General features: G+C 40.8%; 1 protein-coding gene across 2 annotated transcripts in view; it reads right to left on the bottom strand.

The window, feature by feature from the left end:
• Positions 1-1,123: 1,123 nt before the first annotated feature.
• BICD2 (BICD cargo adaptor 2) overlaps positions 1,124-26,778 on the bottom strand; it is a 169,086-nt gene continuing 143,431 nt past the window's right edge. Inside the window, exons 7-8 of one of the 2 annotated variants that reach the window (XM_073351569.1) lie at positions 24,277-24,487; positions 1,124-2,477 (exon numbers count right to left, since the gene is read on the bottom strand). In XM_073351569.1, coding sequence (XP_073207670.1) covers positions 2,295-2,477; positions 24,277-24,487 — 394 coding nt within the window. In that variant the 3' untranslated portion in view covers positions 1,124-2,294. Of the gene's footprint in view, positions 2,478-18,894; positions 21,060-24,276; positions 24,488-26,778 lie in introns of those variants that run through there. The other variant, XM_073351568.1, reaches the window with a different exon arrangement.

Below are 26,778 nucleotides of genomic sequence, written 5' to 3'. Positions count from 1 at the left end.
GGTGCTTTGGTGTCTTTTTTCCTGTGTTATTGTGAATCTAAACAAATCAATATACGGCAGTGTCAGTATGAAGTACTAGTTAGCCCCACAAACTAGTCTGAGGCCCAAACCTTTCTGTGCAAGCTTCTTTACTGTGAGCATAAATACATACATATATACACACACACACATGCATGCAGGAACGGTCAGCACACATTCATGGGCTCCATTACTAAAAACAGCCAAACTACAGACATATCTCCTTTAAAAATAGGTTCTCCTCTAACTCTTCTCAGGGCTACTAAAAAGTTCACAAACAACAAAATTCCCAAGTTATTTGCAAAAGGTTCAAACAAGCTCTCTTGTCTGTCCTCCCACCTGGAGTTACCAAAGTCTCCCTAAATTGAAAACTCTTCTTTATCACCAGACTTCCTCCTGTAACCCCCAAAAGGGCATTTGTAACTTAGGGAAGGTCCTAAGCCCCTCACAGCTGGAATCAGCTCTCTAGTTTTGTCCTGTGCCTAATTAGGCACAACAGGAACCATGTGCAGTAGTGTTGCTTAAGAGAACCGAGAGAACACTTACAGCACTCCGAGTTCCCAAGCTGGAATACTGCAGTTGTTCGTCTGTTCTTTACCCACAGAAGGGTTCTCCCAGGACCTGTTTCTAGGATGGCATGTGAATAAGGCTGTATTATCAAAACTCAGCCTATTTGTATCATCTGAAAATATCACTTATCCCCACTAGGTCAGACTGTGTTTCAATCCTCATAGATTCACAGATTTTAGGGCTAGAATAGACCATTATGATAATCTAGTCTGACAACCTTCATAACCAAAGAAATAGATTTTTCATTCAGTAATTTCTGCATCAGGCCCAAAACTTCTTGGGTGAGCTAGGACAGTGGCTCTCAACTTTTCCAGACAACTGTACCCCTTTCAGGAGTCTGATTTCTCTTGTGTATCCTCAAGTTTCACCTCACTTAAAAACTACTAGTTTACAAAAATCACACACAAAAGTGTGTCAGCACATTATTGCTGAAAAATTGCTTACTTTCTCATTTTTACACATAATTATAAAAAAACCAATTGGAATATAAATATTGTACTTACAATTCAGGGTATAGTATGTAGAGCAGTATAAAAAACTCATTGTCTGTATGAAATTTTAGTTTGTACTGTAAGCCTGTGCTTTTTATGTAGCCTGTTGTAAAACTAGACAAATATCTAGATGAGTTGATGTAGCTTCTGGAAGACCTTTGCCTACCCCCAGTGGTACACATATTCCTGGTTGAGAGCCACTGAGCTAGGACATATTAGTGGCTAATTGGCCAAAAGCCTTTTCTTCTTAAACCTGAGGCTACTGAAATACTAGCCTCAGACAAACCATATAGTGAACTTTAATCACTACTTCATGCAGCTCTTTGACTATTACTTAATAGGTCTGAGCTTTTCTTTGTATCTAGGTTCTCATACTCATCAGTATGGTATCTCAGATCTTGTTTTTTCTTGTCACATGGCTCTGTCCTCTTGTCAGGAATCAGTGATATGAGAATTGGGTATAATAAAATGCCCTAGTACTTGACTTCATTTGCAGAATTTTTTTTCTTGTCTCTACATCCAAACTAGAATCTGAAACAAAACAGTATGTCCGAGTGCTTTCTTTTTATTCTTGGTAAGAAATGAATCATTCCTGGATAGCCATGTACCCTCTATTGTTGATTAAACACCAGAGCACAACTTTTTGCTACTGTCGATCCACATACATAAGCATAACTCCTGTTGATATGTGACCCTAATGCTGAGATGTTTGCTACCAGGACAAATTACTATACTTATACTTCAAACACTCTGTGCTGATGTTTCAGAAAGTATAAAACATGGCTTTTAACTCTCAAAACACCTCACCTAGAAATTACTGGTACTTTGATTTATGAGCTTTAAGAAACCACCTTGGATTATTTTTCAGACTAGTATGAACAAAACATATATGTCTTTTAAATTAATGATTAAGCCAATTTCTCTAACTTTTTGTGTTAACTGAACCATTACAACTGTATTATAAAGGGAAAGGCTGGGCCAGTTCAAGCCACTAATTTTATAATATAGCCTTCCTGTATATTCATCTGTCTTCTCTGAAAGATATCTGGGGCCAAATTTTGCCCACAAATCCATGTGCACATCTCCCATTGATGTCTATGCCTTACCTGGGTCTCCTAAAACAACGCAGTCCCCAGGAACATCGGTCTATCCCAGTCTATTTTTCCTTCATCCTCATCTCAGTGTTTTTGTTTGTTTTGGGGGGGCATCCTCATCTCAGTGTTTTTGTTTGTTTGTCTGATAGCGTCCTCCCACATGCAAAGTGACAGTAACATCAGGTCCTGTGGAGAAGACAGCAGTCAGTGCCTCCAGCAGAGCTACTGAGATCCAGGGGAAAATCCAGAGGGAGACCATCTTTCTTGACCAGTAGATCACACTGTGACCAGACACCGGACTTCCCTGCAATCGTTGAGAGGAGGAAAAAGTCAGTGACTAAAAAGATTAAGCGGTGGAATGAAAGGAATAAGGGAGTAAGAGGTGAGACCCAAGCCAAAGCAGCAGGACATATGACAAGAAATAAGCAAAGCAGCATCCTAGCTCTTAATAGCTCATTGTATAGGATACCCTTGAGTCTATGATCATCTCTTCCCCAAAATGCATGCAACCATGAAAGCAATGTGGAACAGAAGGAGTTTAAAACCAGAGATACAGACATTTACTATTACTTCCATCTGGGAAGCAGCCAAGCGTGGCTGGAAGACCAACATTCTTTCTCCCATCAGTCTTGCAACAGTACACAGGGGCAAAGAGACGAAGTATGGGCAGAGTCATGGTTCCAGGACTCCTGAGAAGACCGTGAGATCCCAAACAATGATTGTATTACAGGCTACAAAGCTAAAACATAATAGCGTCTATGAAACTCTGCATCAGCCAAAAGGTCAATGTGCCTATGCCTCACCGGAAAGCTAAGACGAATGTATACAGTCCTGTGCTGTGTTCCTTCAGGTGCTGAGGACTATGAAGTATTTCAACAAGCTCAGTATTGTCAAGGTGAGAGTCAGTGTCCTCTAGCATCTCCCCAAATATATCCACTTACCAAGGAAAGAGAATGCTTTTGAAATGCAATCCCTTTTGATCGGGTTAAGTACAGGAAGGAGGAGCAACCTCCCAACTGCAACAGGTGTGCTGAATTCACTGCACCACCCAAGACATAGTTTACCCAATAACAGGCAGCAAACATGGAATGGCTCTCTGAGCCAAACAACTCAATTTCTGCCCTAGGAACCTCAGCCACCAAACCTGTTACCTTTCCCAAATCCTGCACGAACTACCATTGTAGGTCTCTGCTGAGCTGAAGAGGCCTAGGAGTCTCCTTTTAGTCATCCCAACACATGAACACCCACTCAGGGTCCGCTTCCCTATCCTCATTGCTTCAATGGTAACTTCACCTATGGCGGTCAGTATGAAAAGAGGTTGGTAAAAGCATGGCTTGGACGGACTACTTCATGGTGGGTGCGTATAGGTGCCTATCCCAGCTGCTGACTGAAGTGCCCAGGATGAATGGGCTTTGCCTAGTCACTGCTCTCGCAGCTTCCAGTTCTACCCTAGCCCAGCGGCCCTGACACAGGTCCCTGCCGGCAACCCCACAGAGGCTAAGCCCACCTCTCCTGCTTTGGCTCAGACTGTGCCCAAGTTCAGTCAGCCATCCGCTTTTCACACTGGCCACCAGAGGTGAAGTTGCCGTTGAAGCAATGCTCTGAAAGGCTGACTGAACTCGGGCAAAGTCTGAGCCAAAGCAGGAGAGGTGGGCTTAGCCTCTGTGGGGCTGCCGGCAGGGACCTGTGTCAGGGCCGCTGGGCTAGGGTAGAACTGGAAGCTGCGAGAGCAGTGACTAGGCAAAGCCCATTCATCCTGGCACTTCACTCAGCAGCTGGGGTAGGTTCCCAATCACTGCAAGTCCAGAACCACCTCAGGACAGTTGACTATATGGCTTAATGGAGACAAAATGGCTGCCACTCAGGCACAAAGGTGTGTTACCTGCTCAAAAATATAGTAAAGGATTCTCCCCTGCACCTGTGGTGTCATTAATTGACTGTCATGTGGCCCTTGAGGCACTCAGTCACAGGCATGCTAGCTGGCCATATGGCCCGTTCACAGAAAGCTTTACGCTAAAACCCTCCAAGCTAATATCTTCCCCAAGTACTAGGAAGTTATTTAGTATTAAGTGTGCAAGGCTAAAGGAAACCCTGATCAGGCAAAATGGATTGAAATGTAAATCCACTACAAGACAGGATTTACAGGGGGGGAGAAGGGGATCAAATATAAAACCCTTTAATATGAAACTAAACAAACTGATAATTTAACCTTGTTCCCAGCATCATAGGAATTTTCTCAGTAGTTTCCCAAGGATCTTGTTTGCAGCTTGACATCTGTAACTGTGCTGAGGCCACTCTGTACTGTATTGCCATCTAGTGGCTGCTGTATAGAATCTCTCCAGGCCATGGTCCAACAAGGAAACTGAATTGCAAGCAATGGTGTTGCATGTTCGAGCACAGCAAGCTTCTCCCTCTATCCCTTTCATACTGTATGCCATTTAGTTATGAATGGAAGCATAATTGCCAATTGTGGGCACATTAATGAATTTGCTAACATGCACTATAAGAACATGCCCTGAATCTCAAAAGACAAAAGTTAACTAACATTTCTGCTGTATTTCTTAATGTATCCTCCATAAAGCTGCGGAAAGCATTAGAAATGGGAACAGAATTATTGAGGCATCCAGTTTGTTCCTGTCCATGTTTACAAGTGTTTTAATGAGTTGCCTTTTAAAATATTGCTGTGTTGTATAGTCATGGTCCTAAACACGCTAGTAACACCGCTTTTAACCTTCAGTGTTTGCATTTGTATAATGCAGAATCCTGTGGTGCGTTATATCAGGAAGTGATAGAAGTATTGACTTCAACAGCACAGATGCTGCGTGCAAGAGTGGTCCAGATCCTCAGCTATGGCCAAACTACTCAGAGCAGGATTTTGTACTGTCCTGCTCCGCCAGCTGTGCTGTGCAGGCTGCAACCATCTTAAAGCAGTGGGAAGCCTGCTTTAATTGATGCCCTGGTTAATGGCTGCAGGGGACTGGTATTTGAGTTTGTTTTGGGAGAGCAGCAATCCTTTTCTATTCATCCTTTCATACCAGGGCTTACTATCACTGTATCCCAAAATACTTCCCTTGCTTTTAGTTAATCAGCATTAACATGGAGAAGGATTGTCATAGCTCAGAGCAATCCCAGCCAAGCCTCCTGTTTCCCTGCTATGCTGGTAGCAGGGATGGGGAGCCCCCACGTCAGCTCTACTCCACTACTCACCTTTACCCTGGGATGATCCACTCTAGGCCAAGTAAACCAGTTTCAGGTTCAGATGATGCCAGCACAAAGCAGTTGCACTCTTCAGATACTTGGATTTGGGCCAGATCCTCCAGTCCTTTACAAATTGCACAGGATTAGAAAAACAAACTCGGATCATATTCTTTCTTCTGTACAAAACTCTGGGCTTTACAATGGTACGTGTGTCTACAGGGAACATCTTAACCTGCCTGAGGTCAGAATTCTGCATTTCAGCGCAAGGAACTGGATGCGTGTATTGTAGATGGATCTGATGGGGGAATTTCCAGTGAGTTTGTTATAGAAATTTGGAAATAGAGTGTGCATTGGGCATCCAGCTGTTTGGCCTTTCTGGCATGTAGATTGGGGCTAGTGTGCATATGAACACGGGCCTAACTGGTGACTTCCCTGAGTTTGCATAAGTAAGAAGGGTACTTGAGCAACCTTAGCTATCAGTTCATTAAATTTGTCTTTGTGGGATTTGTTTAAACTAATTGAGGATCTCCAGCCTGGTCTGTTTACCCTTACATTAGTGGTGACTCTGGAGCAATTCAAGAATCTTGATTCAGAAAAGTACAGCTGTAGCTGAGCTGATGTTAATGCTGATTAACTCAAAGCAAGGGAAGTGTTTTGAGATACGATGGTAGCAAACCGTGATATAAAAGGACTAATGGACAGGATTGCTGCTCTCCCAAGCCAAACTCAAATGTCATCCCAAACCAATCAAAACCGAGGGGCTGTGTCTTTGTTGTCAGGAGATGTGATAGAGGTACCCAAGGTAGACTTAATCTAGCCAACTTGGGTATTGCAGCAGTGAAGCTGCAGCAGGCTAGCCCTCTGAGTAATAACCCAGGGCTCCAGGTGGGGTTGTACAGCCCACAGCAAAGAGTGCTCCGCTTTGGCTTCCCTGCTGCAATGCTCAGGACACAGCTATCAGAGCAGATGGCTCTTTGTTAGTCTGGTACAGGAGAGCTTTTGCATTCTGTTTGCAGTCTGGGAAGCCCATTCAGAAAGCAGACCACACTTAAACCCGCCCCCTCTATGCTAGCTAGCCTTGCTCCTTTGTCCTGTACAACATTCTGGGAGAGTTTGAGGGAAGTATTAGGCTCATGCAAGGTCTAGAAAGGCATTAAATGCACAGGGCATAAAGCACCAGTAGAACTGCATGTCAAGATCTAGCTCAAGTCCTCAGCAGAGGCCACTATGTTAAATTAAGGAAACATGTTAGAGCTGCAGTGAAGAGATGGAATGCAGAATTATCCTGAAATGCCACTAGATGTTGGACATACCAAGCCTCCAAAGATTTTTATGGTCAGCTGTGGTGTAAGTGGTTGGCAAAGGAAAGATCCGAGTAATTAGAGTGATTTTAATATATGTTAGAGGTAGTTTAATGCATGACATAATGCTTTGGACAGCGTGGCCCATTCTCATAAAGCGTACTAAGGAGGAGTATACTCCAAGCCACATCTCTCTCTACCCCTCCTCCCCTCACAAAGCCCATCCCCTCTCCTTGCACAGTTCCATCTCTGTTCTACCATGCTAGCCTTTTCCTAGCCCCTGTTATGGCTGCCAAGAGAGTCTCCCATCCTTGCAGATGGAGAAACATGCACTCATCACCAGCCTGCATTAGACAGCCAGCTGTCTTTTCTACATGGAGCGGTCCTAGACTTTATGCCAAAAAGCCCCTGCACAGAGCAACTGCAGCTGCTCTGAGTTGCTCAAACTGTCCCTCCTAGCCCATGCTATCTTTTTCCCCAGGTGCCTCCTTCATATCCTCAACTCTGCTTGCACTCCCCTGTCTCAGCTTATCAACCCCCATGCTCACACCTCTCCTTCCTTCATTCCCATGCTACCATCACGCCCAGCAGCCCTGTTGTATTCTCCCTCCCTCAAGGATGAGACTGGGAGTTTTGTGCTGTTGTTCTCCCCACCCTCTGGTTACGCACCAGTTTTCTCTATGCCCAGCTGGAAGATTATAAAACTGAACATAGGAGCTATTGCTGCTAGTGCTCTTGTTGACTTGTGTGGTGGTTCGATGTTGCTTGTAATTATTAGAATTGGGAGCACTGGCTGTTGGGAGTCTGAAAGGACAGGAAGGAGGGGAGAGGAGTTGAGAGGCTGGAAAAAAGCTACAGAGGGTGCAGCAGCAGCTTGGTAAAGAGGTTTCCACTTTGAAAATAAAGTCCTGTTGAAGCCTGTTAGCACCTTGCTTGGTTGATACAACATTCTGGCGAGGAGGATGGATCTTCTGCCTCTGAACCCACCTGCACCCTTTCTGCAAAGCCCAGGTGAGCTTCCAATTGCTTTTACTGCTTGGATCCATATGCTTGAGACTTATCTGCTTGCAATCGGTGCTACACAGATTTCTGAAGGAAGAAAGCGTGCTCTGCTAATCCACTGCCTAGGAGCAGAAGGGCAACGTGTATTTTACACATTTTCCCCTTGCAGATGATAAATATGAGACTGCACTCACAGCATTAAAAAAATTTTTGTGCCAAAAGTGAATGTAGTAGCTAATTGTTACAGATTTCTCCAGCATGAGCAGAAACCAGGGGAAACTATAATGCCAGTATATTGCTTCCCTGAGGAGTCTGATTGTAATTTGTGACTTTGGGAATATGGCAGATGAGATGATTAGAGACCAGTTCATTGAGAAAACAACGCTTCATGTAAGAGAACGCTTAATTCTAGAACCACAACTTACACTAGAAAAAGCAATAACCATTGCTACTCAGATTGAGTCAGCTACAGCTGAAGCCAAAATAATGAGCATGGATACAGGAGGCACAGTCCAGGCTGTGACTCCTTTTTAGAAAAGTTCGCTACCACTGCAGACACACAATTGCAAGAGGAAAACTAATGAAAAATCACCGAATCAGCAAATTCAAAATACAGTAAAAGCATGTTTTTGCTGTGGATCCCCACAACACCTTGCAAGATACACAGGATGTCCAGAAAAAGTAGCTCAGTGCAATCATTGCAAAAAGATTGGACATTTTGCTAAAGTATGTCGCAGTAGCCAGTTCAATCAACAGGTGCATGCAGTTACAATACCAGCTGTTACTGTGCTGAGCGTGGACAAAATCACTATTGCACATATTCCAGAATAAACAAAGTGCACTGTAAACATTCCCACCATACCCTCAGGCAAACCACACTCTATTCAGCTAACGTTGGACACGGGCTCAGCAGTATCTATACTACCTGATTCCATCTATTTGCATTACTTTAAAGATGTGCCTCTTACTGAACCCAAACTTCACTTGGTGTGCTATTTGAAAAAAACATATTTCAGTACATGGCTGCCTGCCAGCAATAGTTACTTTTGGTGATTGCTGTGTAACTGCAGAGTTCTACATTGTCCACAAAGGCACTCCTACTTGGCAGAGATTTATTGGCTGCTTTAAATGTCAGGGTAGTTAATGGATGAATTGATCTTCCTCAGCAAAGCACTCTTGCAGTACACACACCAGTTTGAGCTGGGACTCAAAGCCAAGTTGAGGAGAAACTCAGCTGTGCTTATGGGTTTCTGCATAAAGTTAAAATGAGAATAATGTGATGCCTGTACGACAGAAGTTACGGCGCTTACCATTTTCAGTCAGGGAAGCTGCTTCAGAGGAACTTAGAAAACTAGTTCAAAAGGACATTATTGAAGAGATCGACGCCTCAGAATGGATTTCACCTATAGTAGTGATGCAGAAGAAGGGTGCAGGCATTCACCTTTGTGAGGACTTAAGGGAGCCAAATAAAACTATTGTGATTGACAGCCATCCTCTTCCTCACATACAAGAAGTATTTGCAGAACTCCGTGGAGCAAAGATGTTTTCAACTCTTGATTTGCAGAGAGAATGCCACCAGATTATGTTGCATGAAGATAGCAGACACGCACGAGGGGCTATTACACGAGGAACTATTTTGTTTTAAACGTGTTCCATACGGTCTCGTATCTGCCCCAAGTGCCTTTCAAAAAATGTCATTGATTCTGAAGAATCAACATGGAGTTCAGTGCTAATTGGATGATATTATCGTGTTTGGAAATACTTCTGAGGAGCATGACAATAACCTGAAGTCTGTACTAAACTGCATCAGCACAGCAGGCCTCCAGCTCAATGGGTCCAAATGCAAATTTAGACAAACTGAACTCTCCTTTCTGGGGCACACAATTTCACAGGCTGGACTAAAACCTGATCCAGATCATATCCTGGCAATTTCAAATGCTCCTCCTCCAATAGATTTGCAAACCTTACGTTCCTTCTTGGCTCTTACCTCCTGGTATGCAAAATTCATTCCCAATTATGGTTCTGTCATTGAACCATTATGGGAATTACTACAGAGAAGTTCAACCTTAGTGTGGACAACGGATGCACAAGCTAGTTTCGAAACGGTGAAAGACCTTGATTGTACATAGTCCAGTACTTGCATTATTCAGTCCTGCATTGCCCACAATTGTAACTACTGATGCTACTGATTATGGACTTGGGGCTGTTCTCACAAAACTGCATGAGGACAACACAGAGAGGACTGTTGCATTTGCTTCAAGGACACTAAGTAATGCTGAGAGAAAATATTCTACAGTCGAAAAAGAAGCACTTGCTTGTGCCTGGGCTACTGAAAAATGGAGAACTTACCTGTGGGGGCCGCACATTCAAGTTGCGCACAGACCACAGCCTTTGACGATGTTGCTCACCATGAAAGGACAAGAAGAGCAGGATACCGTATTGCTCAATAGTCTGCAAGACTACTCTCTTTCAATTATGAACTGGAAGATAAGCCTGAAAACCAAAATGTGGTCGCTGATTGCCTTTCTCGCCTGCCTTTGCCTTCACCAGATGGTGCACCGGAGGATGAGGATGTAGTGGTTGTGCTTATTACAAGCACTCTCACTGCAGTTACAAGAGAACAATTTCAAGCTGTTTTTGTTGAATTGGACACGCTGAACAAACTATGGGAATTTCTGACAAAGAGATGGCCCAGTCACCCTAAAAACCGCAACCCAGTTTTGCTGCCTTATTTTAGAGATTGGGATGAACTTACTTTGTTCGATGGCTGCGTGCTACAAGGTACACACCAGCTCCTTGTGCCAGAAGAATTACAGTCAAAACTCATACACCTGGCACACGATACTCATCAAGGAATTGTCCAAACCAAACAATGACTACGGGATTTGTATTGGTGGCCAGGGATGGACTCTCAAACTGAAGCACTCGTAAAATCCTGTGTCACTTGTCAAATGCATGATAAGACAGCAGTGACATGTACCCCTCCATTACTGCCTGTTCCTCTTCCTGAATCTGCATGGGAAAAAGTGGTGATTGACATTGTAGGACCCTTTGATACTGCTCCACCTGACTGCCGTTATGCCATCACTTTAATAGACTATTTCAGTAAATGGCCTGAGGTAGTGTTTACATCACAAATCTCTTCTGCTACAGTAATTAAGTTCCTCTCTTCAGTTTTTAACAGGGAAGGTAACCCCTAAGAACTGGTTTCAGATAATGGTAGTCAATTTACTTCCCTGAGGTTTGAAGCTTTTCTAGCACAGAGGAACATTTTACACAGAAGGTCATCCCTATATTACCCTCAAGCCAATGGGGAAATCGAACGATTTAGCAGAAGTTTAAAAGAGAGTTTGCAAACTGCTAAACTGGAAGGGCAATTGTGGATACGCTTCACTACTGATTTCTGTAAGCATACCAGGCTACATGACATGCCACAATGCAAAGATCACCCACAGTTACTGCATGGGAAACAGATGAATACTAAACTGAACATTGCGGGATTGTTAAAGGCACGACCTGATGCCCCAAATTAGGATGATATGAGAAAAACAGTTGAACAGAACCAAGCAAAGTCTAAGGCTTTCACAGACAAGCGGCGGGGTGCTAAGGAACCAAAGTTTGAGTGTGGTACCTTCGTTAGAATACGAAAACCTGGAATTTTACGTAAAGGGGACCATAAATTCACAGCTCCTCTTAAAATCATAGAGAAGAAGGGACCTTACACCTATTGACTTTCTGATGGGCAGGTATGGAATGCTTCTTATCTTGCACCTGCCTATGTACCAAGAGGAGATTATGCCAACACCCAGTCTGCACTGGATGACTTCACCACAGTACCAACACAACAAGACATTGCACTGGAACCGGGGCTTGAGAGACGGCCTGTCAGACCCAGACAACCACCTGTCTGGACTAGAGACTGTTATGTAGTATCTACAGTGTTTTCAGTATAATATTTCTGCCAACAGTGTTGTGTCTTGTTTCATATTTGTTCCTGTGGTTAGAACAACAGTGTTTATTTTAATTGGGAGAGTTTCTTAAGAGAGGAGCGAATGTGGTGTTTAGATGTTGCTTGTAATTATTAGAATTGGGAGAACTGGCTGTTGGGAGTCTGAAAGGACAGAAAACAGGAAGGAGGGGGGAGGAGTTGAGAGGCTGGAAAATAGCTACAGAGGGTGCAGCAGCCGCTTGGTAAAGAGGTTTCCACTTTGAAAATAAAGTCCTGTTGAAGCTTGTTAGTACCTTGCCTGGTTGATACAACAGCTTGCTGAAGCCTCCAGGAATGGAAGACCTTCCCTTCTGATTCAGTGCAGTGTTTAGAGGCAGCCAGAAGAGGAATGGGAGAAGACGATGGGGTAGCAGCACCACCTGGAGGCAGTAGGAGAGGTAGCCTCAAGAATAGCAACCGCTTCCTGCAGGGTGTCCCAGAGCCGGGAGCTGGCCCAAGCAGAAGCAACAGTCATACCCCTGCACTCCAGGAGGAAGCCTTCCAGAGGGAAAAGGATGAAGTTGCATAAATAGTTTATTTGCTGAAAAATGCAGTTTTGGTTGACCCGAAACTATTTGACCCGATTAATGAATTTGACCCGATTAATTTTGGCTCAGGAAATGTTTTTCAGGGCTAGCTTCAGGCAAGTGAGCCTATGTGCCCCGATACTCTTCAGCCTACTGGTCAGAGCTCTTGCCTGGGATGTGGGAGACCCAGGTTTGAATCCCCATTCTGGAGCACTTGACCTTCACCCTCCTCATCTCTCAACAGAGCATCTTAACCACTGGCTATAAGCTCTTCTGGAGTGAGTTGCTTTCACTCTCTCCTGTTGCAAAGCTGTGACCCTTTGAATAAATTATTAATCTGGTCCAAAGAGAGAGAAGGACTCTCTAGCCTGGTGATTAAGGCGTCCCACCTGAGAGGTAGGAAATGGAGATTCAACTCTCTCCTTAGACTCAGGCTGATGACTGAGATCCACATCTCTTACCCCTCAGGTGAGCCTTAATCGCCAGGCTAGGGTCATTCTCTCTGTGGCACAATGAATAGTTAAGTATTTATACCAAACAGAACAGCTTCAACAGGAAAGACCAAGAGCCGCCTAGTGACAAGGTGCTCACTTGGGAGTGGGGAGAGCTGACTTCAAGCCCCTGTTCCAGAGCCAGTGTTAAACCTGGATCTCCCACAGCCCAGGTAAGTGCACTAACCACTGGGCTAAAGCTTACAAGGATGGATGGACACATACCTGGCTCTTTACAAATGACTGGAATAAAACTTCTCATTTGCTGACAAATTCAGAGCATTTGGGGAACCAAACCAAGTATTTTTTTTCCGATTTGCTGGCCAAATTGCGGGGGGGAGGGGGAATCAATTAGTCACCCAGCTCTAGTGAAGACACTATTCAAATGGGAAACAGGACCAGAGGAAGCTGTTACTGTGGTAATCCCTGGACACAAGGAAGTGATAAGATTAAAGGGGAAGGAAAAAGGATGGAAAGGGAGGCTTATGGCCATTTGAGCTTCCTTCTGATCAAAAACCTGTTTAATCAAGGTCTTGTCTAGGGTGCAACTGAAACTATGCTGTGGACAACTGGCAAACTAAGAGTGTATTGGATGTCCTTCCAGGGCAGTGAACCTGGTACAGTGGTGTGGTTATTTTTACTGAGTCTATTTAAGACTCCTTGGCTTCACAACTGCATAATTAAAACACATAGGAGACAAGTTCTCTTTACCGCCCCCCTTCAGTTAGGGTTGAGCACTCTTGTGTGTTGCCCAATAAATCCTCCGGAGAGGGTGGGGGAGAAGAGACAGGCAAAAGACAAGACTTGACAATTGGGATATTTTTAGGGAAGATATAGAGAGAGTAAAATAACCCATTCATGGGTCTTCCATATACCATAAAGGTTTTTTAAAAAATGTGTAGGGGATGACACACAAACCTATTTCTCTCTGCCCTTATCTTTACTGGTACTTTTTAATTCTGTGCCTAAAAATGCTATGTGAAGAGAAACACTTGCACCAGAATCACTAGCAGGCAAGGCCAGACAGCCTTAGTGACAGCCTACAGGGAGGGGGACTTTAGGAGGAGGCCCACAATGTGTCACAGTCCCTGCGAAGACAAACCTCAGTGCCATTCCCTCTGACAGATCCACCATGGTAACAAGTAGCACTGCCAAATTACCCAGAACAGCCAGTAAACTGTACAATGTGAGATTTTCTTCTGTACCTAACAGAAATCAACTGCTTATCTCCGTAGTACCTGAAAGCTAGACTCATTTACATTCTCTCTGGTTCATAAGGTAAAGTAAACAGAGACCGGAAGATGTTACCCGGTGTCTCTTTGGTGGCCTGTGTGAAATGAAGTTTGTGGTCCCCTTCCTAGTCATGCATGATAAAAGTACACACATTAGTGTCTGCAATGTGCATGTGAGCACTGCTACAACAGGGATTGAACTGGGGGACCTCCAGAGCTAAGAGTATGAGCCACCTCAACTTGAACTAAAGAGCTATGGTGCTATAACAACTCATGTCCCCGGTGGATCAGCAGAGGAGGAGGATCCATAACACCCATTCACCAGTGGGCTATAGCCTATACATGTTGCTGGGACGTCACAGGACAGAGGCCAAGGAGTGAATGGGCATGGAGAATGAACAATCCCCAGTGTATCTCATGGTCAGGATCAAGACCAACCCTTGGAGTAATCCACTCTTTCTGTAAGAGACCTTATTTATCTTCTCTCTTAAGGAAGTAAAGTTTGAGCCTTTTGCTGTGAGACTCAAGTAATTGCACTGACTAAAAAAACCAAAACATCCTCCCAAGCAGTGGTATGTATGTATAGATTGCATCAAGATTCCCAGAAAGTATCCATCCACAATCTATGCATACATACCACTTCAGTAAAGATAGATAACTCACTTCTATAAGAGGCAAGAAAATCATCCATCAGCTGGAGAAGTTACCCAGTAACCATCCAACTGCAGCCAGATAAATACCAACTTTTTGCACAGTAAAGGAGAATGCATTCTATTCTCCACCTCAATACGGCTGGCCTCAAAAGCTGTTCTCTGAGCCTGTGTTGGATCATGCTTTAAAGATTGCTATAGTCACTCGGGAATTGAGAGTCTGGTTTGGCTTGTTCTTCCAAAACATTATATATCAGATTTCCTTGTTCGTTTTTAAAGGAGAGGTACTAAAGCAAGGATTCCATAATTGGTTTAATAAAGACTCATTGTTAATTTGGAGGTAACAGGAAGCTGGTGATCCATTGTTGGATCAAATACTTTGCTCTTATCCCCTTGAGCTGTATTAAGGTAAACTCCAAAGTATACCGCATGCTATAAAATAAGTGACAATATATTGAAGATTAGTAGAAATAGATTGTGTGCCTAATTCTGAAACTAGGTGCATGTCAGAATCTCAGTGCAAACTATCCTAATTAGAAACAAAGTCTCATGACCAGAGATCAGGTGAAACTATTTGTGATTCTAGAATTGCTGGTCTGGATTTTGCCTTTGCTTGAGTAAGCAGGTCTGCTTTAAAAACAATAAATGACTAAACATACTGCAATAGCTGAGCAATAGACTTTAAAAAAAAAACAACCCCCACTCAACTGCTGGTAGAAAACAAAGATTTAGCCTTTTATATGGAAGATGAGGGATAATTTACCTTAATTATAATTGTGTGGTCAAGTAATAGGCAGCTGGTTCAACAAAACCCAGGCAGCATCTGATAAACTGCTCACTAAGGATACTATTATACTAGAATATTAAAATCAGGTATGTGTACTGAAGAATTTCCAGAGCTGTTTTAAGTTCACGGGGTTCTTTATCTCCATTTCTTTTAGTTAGGAGATGGAGTAATGTTGGCAATGTTTCATTTATGAGACCACTTTTGTCCTTTAGAAGAGAAAGAAAATCAGTTTGGCAAGGAGGTAATGGCTAGTACTTAGGAGCAGGATTAAGTATAAGAAGATCTGTGACTTGAACAGGAGCTGCTAGAGGAAAAGAAGTCTCTGAAAATTCAGAGACACCACAACCCAGACAATTATTGGAAACATCCTCAGGTGCACTTGCTATGTTTCCAATGTACAAAGTCCACTTCTCTCGAGAGGACACTGAAATTCAAATTTCATCATTGAATGGGTGTGTTTCTAGTGAGGTTCCACAGGGATCGCTTCTTGGCTCTGTGTGCTATTTAACATTTTTATTAATGGCCTGGAAGACAACATACAATCATCAGTGATAAAATTTGCAGATGACACACAAACTGGGAGAGGGGTAAATCATAAAGAGAATGGATCACTGATTCAGCGCAATGTGGATTGCTTGGTAAACTGGACTCAAGCAAACAATGCGTTTTAATATGGCTAAACGTATACATCTATCAAAGAATGTAGACCATATTTACAAGGCAGGGGACTCTATCCTGGGAAGCTGTGACTCTGAAAAAGATTTGGGGGTTATGGTGGATAATGAGCTGGACATGGGGAATCTTGAGCAAGAGTAGAGAGGTTATTTTACTCCTGTAAATTGTATTTGGCAATGGTGTGACTGCTGCTGGAATACTGTGTCCAGTTCTGGTGTCTACAATTCAGGAAGGATATTGATGAACTGGTAGAGAGGGTTCAGAGAAGAACTACAAGAATGATTAAAGGATTCAGAAACATATCTTGCAGTGATACAGGAGTTCAGTCTATTTAACTTAACAAAGAGAAGATTAAGGTGTGATGTGATTACAGTCTAAGTATCTACATGGGGAACAAATATTTAATAACGGGCTCTTCAATCTAGCAAAGTATAAAACAATCCAATGGCTGGAAATTGAAGCTAGACAAATTCAGACTGGAAATGAGGTGTGAAATTTTTAACAGTGAGAATAATTAACCATTGGAGCAACTTAGCTAGCATCATGGTGAACTCTCCATCAATGACAATTTTTACATCGTTTTAATGTTTTCTAAAAGAAGATCTGCTCTAGGAATTATTTTGAGGAAGTTCCATGGGCTGTGTTATATAGGAGATCAGACCAGATGGTCACAATGGTCTTTTCTGACCTTGGAATCTATGAAAGTGAACTCACTCTACAAATTCCTTGCTGATTTGGAGTGCTCGAGAGAGTGTGGTCTAGTGCTCAGAGCAGGGGGCACCTGGATTCTATTCTCACCTCTTTCACAGTCTTGTTGTTTTACTTGGGCAAGTTAGGAATTTTGTTCCACACTTTACCTATTTGAAAAATAGTATACTGTATAAAAGGAAAAGGGGAAGTTACATTTTGGGCCTCCATACCTTGACTCTTTCAAACCAGTGTTTGCAAAATCAAACAGCTCTGTTATTTGCAGGCCTTGTCTACTCACACAGTTGCATCAGTTTAACTAAATTTGGTGTTTAAATGGATGTATTTACACTGGTGAAAACTCCTGTGTGGGCACTCAAATTGATTTAATCCCAGTTTATCAATTAAGGATATGTCTACACTACAGCCTATGTCAGCATGAGAATTTGGCACTGACAGGCTTCTGAAACCTGTCCTCTCTGGGGCAAGTTGCTGACTCCCTTACACATGGGGCCTGGGGATAGAAAGGAAGGGAGAAAATGGGCTAATCTTATTCACCAACTCACATGCTGTTCCAACAGCTGCCTGTTATTTACTATGGGTAGCTAGGAAAGTTTGTCTGCAATGATACTTGGATGCATTCCTTCAGATCTACTGGAAATGATAGTGTTTGTAGAGCTGCTGTTTTGAAACCTTCTTCTAGGCTATAGAACTGATTTGTCTTTGGCTTTTCATCTTTATTACTAGAAACACGATTTAGAGAAGAGCCTTGCCTCTCTCTTAGAGCCTGATCCTACAAGGAGGCTGAGTGACTTCAACACCCATCAAAGTCAAGGAGAGTTGAGGGTATGCAGCAGATTGGAGGACTGAGCACTCAGCCAGATTTTTAAAGGTATTTAGGCCTCTCAAGATGAGACAGGCACATATTGAGATTTTCAAAAGCACTGAGGGGCCTCCCATTGAAATACCTTTAAAAATCTCACCCTTAGTCTCTCTTGGTGTAGTTCTGCTTTTGTTATAAGAGATTATAAAATAATACAATCTTTGTTTTTGTTTTTTTACCATCTTTACTGCCAAGCAACAAGTACTCAGCTCTAAATTGCTGATTTTCCAGGACAGGTAAGGGTATTATGTTAGTTGGTAGATTCCTTTACCTGAGACTAAATACAGCAACATCTGTCAGTCTGGCATTTCAGCTCTGGACTAAGTCTCTGAAGTCAGTATGTGCCAACATGCCACCAGACGGGCCCAATTTTCACACCGCAAAAGACTGGCATAAGAAATTAATATTGTATTAAAACATACGACAAATAAAGATAAATGTTTTCCTTGTATTATTTTGCTATTTTCCCAGTACACAGATGTTTACTTAAGCTTTCATCTTTTGAACTGCTCTGTTCTATATGTGTGCTTATTTGCATATATATTATATAAAATCTATTCTCCAGGCACAGCAATCCTGCAGGGAAAACTCCAATTAAAGCTAAGGGAAGTTTTGAATGAATAAGCACTAAAGGATCAGGCCAAGAGCCTTGTCAGACATGAGTTCTGAGTATTTCGCAAGCAGACCAACACAGTTTGTGAACACTTGCTAAACAGAAATGGGCCATTGTCTTCCTTGAGTTACAATGTACATTAAGTTGATTAGCTTTTCTAATGGAATTGAATACCAGGTTACATAAACTACAGTGAGTTGCGTTAGTTTAGGACAATCCCCATTTTGGGGGGATGGTGGTATTATAAACCTTAAAAATCCCATAGACCTGTATTTCATGTCCCTAGAGGTCAAGACCAACTCATAGTAACCTACATCCTGAAAAGGCTTCGTGTGTTGTTTGGATTGATCAAAAGTCTTATCTACTTACAGCTGACTTTGTACCTATATTTAAGCTGGTTTTAGGTCAGCTGTATATATAACTTCCTTCTGAGTTCTGAAGGGTCCATCAGAAATTACTGTTAAACATATGAACGACAGTTAATAGATGTAGGAGTTCCTTTTTCTATTCAAACTATATGCAAATGTAAATCATCTTTTAGGTTTCTCCCAGGTAAAACCTATGACAAAAATACAAATATTCATTTAACCTTGTATTAAGATTCTTAATGACCTAGGAATATTTCAACAAATTAAAGTGGCAGACATTGCAAAAACAAACAAACAAAAAACCCACACACACACAGTAAACAGATCTCCTTTTCTCTTTTATTGATATTGCCAATGCGACTACCTTTACACAGGCAGATTGCTTTCCTACGTTACACACATTTTTTGTATTAATTTGGAAGTAACATTTTGCCCCCTATGCCTCCTAAAGTTATCAAATTAACACACAGTTATACTTACGAATCAGTTTTCCACAATTTTCTTTTAACCAATGACATTTACTTTTTCAGATCTGTGTAAAGGTTACTTGGCAAGAGTACATGCATGACATTAAATGGAGACCAATCCACCACTAAAAGGTAATGCACATAAAACATAATACAGTACTTTGACATCATTTCAAATAAATACCCACGTACAAATGTAGTAATTTTTAAATGTAACAATATTTCTTATGAATCAATACTGTAACAGAAGATGAAAATATAAGAAGTCCCCACATCTAGGAATAATAATGCTTCTTCCAGCAAACAGAAATCTTTTCCCCACTGACAATATTATTACAATTTGTACTTTTTTTTTTTTTTGAGGGAGGGAAGTCCTCCCCTCTCTCCCCCCGAAGTACCAATTTAATGATTCACACTAGCCTCAACAAACAGCACCAAGGCAGGTGGGTACAGCTTGTTGATGCACTTTTCACTTTCTGTTTCCTGAAATTACAATGATTAGATACAACATGCAAGAGTAGGTATTAATGTCTTGTCTTTCACATTTCCAAACAATACTATGGTTAAACTGTATCCACCACCATACACAGCTAACAGAACATTAATGTTCCCAATACATCCTCTGTACTGCAGCCACAAATGCGTTAATACATCTTGCTCATTTGTTCAATAAAAGTCCATTTTGGTTCCCAAAGTGTATTCGGGTTCGTTTTTTTTTTCCTATACCCCTGAATTTGCAAGGATCTGCATGATGAAGTATCATTGACTAACCGTATTTTTTACAATTTCTTGTGTATATATAATCTCTATATTAAGACGACCATTAAAAATGTGCGAAAGGGGAGTTCGCTTTGCACTTATTGCTCCACATCTTTACTAAGTTTCAAAACAACTGTTCATTTCTTCTTGTATAGACTAAGCTATTCTAGGAGTCTCACTTAAATTATTAAAGGCACTACTGGCAGTAATTAATGACAAAAAGGCGCTGAAATAGAACACCCTATTCATTGACAACTTTAGAATTTTTCTTTCTAAATGTACCATAATTTGGCACAATAAAATGAAGAAGTAACAAAACAATTCCAATTTGGAATTTAAGCCATACAGTTGTATAAAATTCTGTTAATCAATAATACTTCATACCTTCCTAAAACCCAGAAATTCTGGAATTTATAGGTAACACTACTTTAATATTTTTCAAATGCCTATTACTGTTTTAACTAGAGCAAAGTCAAGTTTTCTTCTTGTTACATTGAACTATTCCTAAGAATAATAATACAATATGAAAAAAACCCCAGAATTTGAATACCCTGGATTTCTTAATGAACATGGCAGTTAAAAATCAGTAATTTTAACACATAAAGCTTAACATTTTATAATAATAAAAAAAGTTGCTGAAGCACAGCACATACATAGTTTAGCAGAGCTCCTGGTTTTTGTGTTGAAACTCTTTTTCTAAACGCCGTCTAGAGCAAAATCAGAAATAGTCCAAATCTCTGCCACATGCTGATGTCGAAAATCAACAAGCACAAGCCCAAAATAGGGAGAGAGACTGTGAGCACAAACCACTGCATTTTATATAAACTCTTCTACATAAGGAATTAAAAGAAGCTAAAGTAAAATATCAAAAGTGCACAGGTTTAACAATCAGATAAAAAAATTAATATCTGCAATGAAATAAGAAAAATTCCCCCATCTGAACATTTCTAGTAGATCATAAACTAATATGGTGATCGTTACGTTCAAAGTAGGTTTCTTCAGCACTTGTAAGTTTTCTTCCTGCAGCAGCACTTATAGGTAAAACTTGTTTGTTTTATAACTTGAGACATAAAAGTAAAATTGCAGGTAGTATACTGGAAAAAGGTGGGTTTTTAAAAAAAAAAAAAAAAAACAATCTAGGATCAGGTCAGTGGTTTCCATTCTTTGTGCAACAGGCTACCACTGTTAACCAGAACGAGGCAGGCTAAGAAATACTGTTGCACTGTTGGAAAGGCCATCTCCAGGAACTACTCTAAAGCTGAAAAATGGAAAACAGAATAACATTAGAAAAATTGGTACTCATTCATCAGTTAAAGAACTGACTTAATACAGAGTGCACTGCAAGATCTCCATAGCAGGTTAGTCGGTTGAGGAGCATCTGTTAGTTTCCCAAGTTAGAGGCAGTCACTTTAGTTGGCATGTGCTTTCCAAGCTAATGAACAATGCTTTACATGAGTACTGTTCAGAAGCAACAGCTTTGCAGGAAGGTTTCTTACAAGTACTGAATAAAGCTATGCTGTTCGAGCAAAAGATACAGCAGTGAGTATGCGAAAGCCATTATCAATGAAGATTTAGGTTCTCCCAAGACATGCAGGTCAGTATATCATGCAGGCCAATGCAGAGAACAGTAATCATTCAAAAGAAGAGCCTGCTTGCAGAGGTAGGTGATGGCTTAATAAGTTTTCCAAACTAAATCCCAACCCATTGAAAGGGAAATGAAAGACTTAACATAGCATAGGTAAGTTTCAAGAGATTTGTTTCACAAAAGTACAAGCCCCCATAATCTTAAATATATTAATCTAAACATACACACAGCAGGAACAGGTCACTTTTATGTACCGTTGCTCATTTCTCTTTAGATCAGGTTTTAAAACATACACTTGACAAGCTTAAATGGTCTGGCTGTTTTTTATTTTAAGAGCCATAGAGATGAATAAAAATGGAAAGGATTACTAAGCTGGTTGTGATGTAGCAAAACTATTCATATTTTGTACTGATAATGTGAGCCAATATCGATAGTAATAGTCACCTTCTGATAATACTGAAAACTTCCTATAAAATTTCAATTGACTTTAAAACTAATCAATGCATGTAGTTTCTTAAATTTACCTTTTCTATCGTTCGTATGTTGTGACAATACTACCACTAGAGACAGGGAAGCAATAAGAATTGTATTAACAGCTTCCTACCAAAGTTAAAACAAAATGATAGCTGCTTCTAATGGAGCAAAATGAGTTCGTAATCTAAATGCCTACTTTTACAAGGCATTCTTTATAATTACCCACAATGCAAAAATGAGAAGAATAAAGGCCTTTTGGAGGATTGTGCAGCAAAGAAGAGGAAAAGCAGGACTGAAAATTGTTAAAAGGTATTTTGCTTCTAAAAATATCAAACCTGCTACATAGCAATATTAAAGCTCAAATTCAGGAGAATACAGTGTTTTCTAAAAATGAAGTAATAACTGATGCACAGGGGCCTGCTTTTGGGGCCACAATTACTGTCTTTTTAAACGTCTCATGTACACAGGTAATTGGGCAATACAGAAGACTTGGAAAATCCACTCTTTTTTTAAAAAAAAAAAAATATAGATATTGGCAAATGTGATTCTGGCACCAAATTTAAGGATGCCACATTCAAATATTTATTTTAAAACAAGATTTTTCATAACTCTGATGTCAGATTTCTGCACAATTTACTTGGGTGGATTTTAGAAGCATTTTTTTAAAATCTCTCAGAAGCCAAAGACTATATTTTCCCTCCACTGGGAAAGCAGGCTGCGCTCCTTATTACTTTATATTTATATTGTGATATCTCCTGACTACTTATAGGCAGAGCGGCGATACACAGGAAGCAAGCTGCTGACCATCTACAAGAAATGGTAGTGAAATGAGGCAGTACTACACCAGGATCATTAGAATGGCTCTAGAAAACATCACTATCAGCAGACAACTGTGCAGTCTTGGATTACTTTTAGTTAATACTACAAGCATACAAAATTATTTGAAAAAGTACAAAATGAACAGGGCTTTACATTAAAATAAAGTTTGAGGCTAGGCACTTTAAAAACTTTTGTTTTTAAAAAAATGTGCCTTATTGTGCTCCACAAATTTTCCACAATTTTAAAAGCAACATTTTTTAATCTTGTATATTTATCACTTGTATAGGCACCAATTATGAAGTACACTTTTTTTATGTTATCAAACATATTGAAATTAAGTGGCTAAAAAGGCCCCTTAAAAGTCCAATAGCAGACAAAGTATTTTTTTTTTTTTACGATTAATACATATGCTAACCTACTTCATTAATATTTATTAACAAGATGAACAGGTTAAATTTCCTGTGCCTATAATGTAGAGCCCTGCGAAAGGTGTGCTTGCATAAGGAATGCAATTTTTTTTATATTAAAAAAACCCACAAACAGAGCTCTGAAACATTATCCCATTAAGATTAATACTGAGAGCTGAGAAGAACTGTATTGTGACTTAAAAATAGTAGAACACAGTCATATAAATTCTGTACAGATATGGTGTGGATAGAGTAATATGTAAAACACCTTTTTCCAAACTGTTATGCTGCAAAAAGCAACATGAGACCACAAACATCCTTTCTGTACATGACACTTTTTCACAGCATAACTTTAATGTGAAACTGCATATCAGTTAGGATCCTAATATTTTTAATTTTCAATTTTATTCTAGATGGGGTAATATTGCATATTTTTAATAGACTATAAATGTGCAAGTTTCTTTAGGTTAACCCTCTGAAGTAGAGAAGAAAGAGTTTAAGAATGTATCCTATATTTCTCCAACTTTTATAGCTTATAAAAGCCTTTTGGGACTTTGGTCAGTGGTGATATGGCAGAAAATTTCTGATGACTGCCACAGCAGCCAAATCTAGTTTTGGTACTGGTTTTGAAATGTTCTGCATTTCCACGTTACACATCTAATTTCCAGTGTTGCATTTCACCACTTTTCAAACCAGATTAACAAGGAGATTTTAGGTTTGCTTTTTCCTGTGAACGCTTTTTTTATTTGAAGGATGCTGTAACCCTGGGGAAAGGATCATATTTGTGCTAATCAAACTACAGTTAGTAACACCAGATGTAGTATAGCAGGTATACACTTTTAACACTTACCCATAAACAGCAAAACCATACATGTTAACTGTGGAAACAAAAAGTTCCTTTCCACTATTAACTTGTTAATAAGATCTCCATACGTATGAATTAGTTACAGTTAAGACCACCATAATACCATTTGTATTACATGGTTTAACAACATACTAGTACAAGCAAACTCACCGCAACATTAGATAGTGGGGATTTATGCTGACAATTACAGCATAAAAATTAGATGCATAATATGATTTCCTACATGCCTCTTCTAGTCACAATAGATCTTATACTTCTCACAAAACACCTGGTTGTTAAGGACAGACCCCTCAGCTCTGTCTCCACAGGACCGGATATGACTTACACTTGGGTTACTGGTCTTGGCTTTGGAAGCAGATTTAGTGCGCACCCTTTTGGACTGCTCGTGGTCAAGCTCCAGATGCTCCAGGCGCTGGGTCAGTGCCAGTTTTTGCTGGATTGCCATACGCAGCAAGGAGTTCAGCGTCTTCTTCTCATCTTCAGCTGCTGCAAGCTGGCGTTGCATTTCATCCAGCTGTGTGACGTATTCGTCACATCTGCAATGAAATATATCAAGAATCTTTAGCAACCCTATTTTCCATTACAAAGCATGAACCCTTTGTGCTCAGCAGACATGGCCACTGGCTGACAGGAAGGAGTTTTGTAATCTGTTATGTGCATATTTATTTAGGAACTTCAGCAAAACCACCGTGCAGCCCAATTATTTTCTTCTGTGGATCTCCAAATCCCACATTTAGTGCTCAGGTTCTCCCACTTCATTATAAGCCTCTCTGACTCCCCAAGTATGGGACCTGGAAGCTCTTTGAGGGGGCTCTGTCTGAAAATTGAGCACCCCGCACTTGACCTGATAGTGATGAATTACATCTCATGAGTCATTCTTCACATAAATGGGGCATTATATTACAGAAAGTTAGGACTTTAGTTCTAAAGTGTAGTTTAGAACAAAAGGGTCCTATAACTTTTAATGAAATGGCCATTAATGCCATTTTACCACTGATTCAGATGAATTCATTTCCCTATTTTCCATGTGAAAGACATTTAATAAATTCCCCTTGTATCTTCCAATGCACATCCAACCCCATACTGAACTCAGTCACTCTCCCTGTCCCAAACAAAAGGCCTACAAGCTGCCCAATACAGTTCAGTTCAATTTATTTATTTATTTTTTAAAAGAGGAGCAGATGTAGATTCCAAAACTCCAATTTTGCCTACCCTGTTTGCTGGTGTAAGATACCAGATATTAGTGTTTTATTGCTGTTTTGTTTTGAGCAAGTATGTCTTTTTATGCAAAAATAATGATTTGCAATATAATGGTTTGGAAATGAATTTCTAACAAGGAAAAGGTAGGCCCTTCCAGTGTTACCTGGCATCTTGCAGGGCACGCTCCACAAATGCCTGTGACCTGTTCAATCTGTAATCACTTCCACTGAGCTTGGGAGCTATTAAAACTGCATCATGCACCATAAGCAATTCTAAATGAAGCCCCTCACGTGTAGGTGTGTGGTATGTAGATGAGATAATGAGTGTGGGTGTAAAAATAAATATGTCTATACACCAGCAGAAATTTCTCACAGCCACATCTGTAAAACTGAGCATCTTCATAAAATCAAAGCCAAACCTCCACCAGGAAGATCCTTCTTGTGAGATGTATTGAAAAGTCTGTCAAGCTACTAGCAACGTATAATCTAAAGCAGAGAGGAAAAAAAAATAATCTGCATTCAAATGCAGATTCACACACTGTGCCTTATAAAGGGCCTGATTATTTTCCCATTGACTTCAAAAGCAGCAGAGGCCAGCTTGCCTTCTAACTGAGTTTGCCGGAGAAAAGTTTTTATTTTGAAGTACACATTGAAGAAAGTATCCAACAGTGGCCCCTAAATGCCCATGTCAAACATCAGTGCACTCAGACTGCACTGTAGGTTAGCGTACCAGGGACAACTGGACTCAGTGCTATAGATGGGAGTCTACCCTTTTTCTCATGGAGGAGCTGTATCGAGAGTAAAGACCTACGGTGGTAACAATACATGGAATTCTTGGAGAATTTTGAGATGATGGTGGAATTGAGACAAGGCAGTGTGCTGACTTCTCATCTCTTCAGCCTACTTATGGAGGTAATTAGTAGGAGAATCAAGCCAGCGGGGAGACAGAGAAACCTATGTATGCTGACGATCTGGCTCTTTTGGCTGACAGCAAAGAGAAATTAGCTAATACGGTATCAGAGTGGGCATCTGTGTTTGAAGACCATGGTTTGAAGGTAAACACAAAGAAAACTGAAGCTGTGCAAGTAGGGAACGTGTAAGAAGGGTGGGTGGTTGACACTTCAGGAGAGAAGCTACTGCAGAACGACTAACTGTGGAATGTAACCTATCATTTAAATGAGCTTCTGTACCAAATGACTGGAGGATAGCTAACATGATGCCAATTTTTAAAAAATGCTCCAGTGGTGATCCTGGCAATTATAAGCCGGAAAGCCTAACTTCAGTACCAGGCAAATGGGTTGAAACTATAGTTTAAAACAAAAAACACCCCAGAATCAGACACACCATTTGTTAGGGGAAGAGTCAAACATGATTTTTGTAAAGGGAAATTGTTCCTCACCAATTTATTAGAATTCTTTGAGGGGGTCAACAGACATGGACAAGGGTGATCCAGTGAATATTGTGTACTTGGACTTTCAGAAAGCCTCTGACAAGGTCCCTCACCAAAGGCTCTTATGCAAAGTAAGCAGTCATGGAATAAGAAAGAAGGTCCTCTCATGGATCCGTAACTGGTTACATGGTCACTGTTTTCAGAATGGAGAGAGGTAAATTGTGGTGTCCCCCAAGGA

Source organism: Lepidochelys kempii, chromosome 7, assembly GCF_965140265.1.
Source record: "Lepidochelys kempii isolate rLepKem1 chromosome 7, rLepKem1.hap2, whole genome shotgun sequence".
NCBI lineage: Eukaryota > Metazoa > Chordata > Testudines > Cheloniidae > Lepidochelys > Lepidochelys kempii.
The sequence above is the reverse complement of the archived record's forward strand: the minus strand, read 5'-3'. Positions and strand labels throughout refer to the sequence as shown.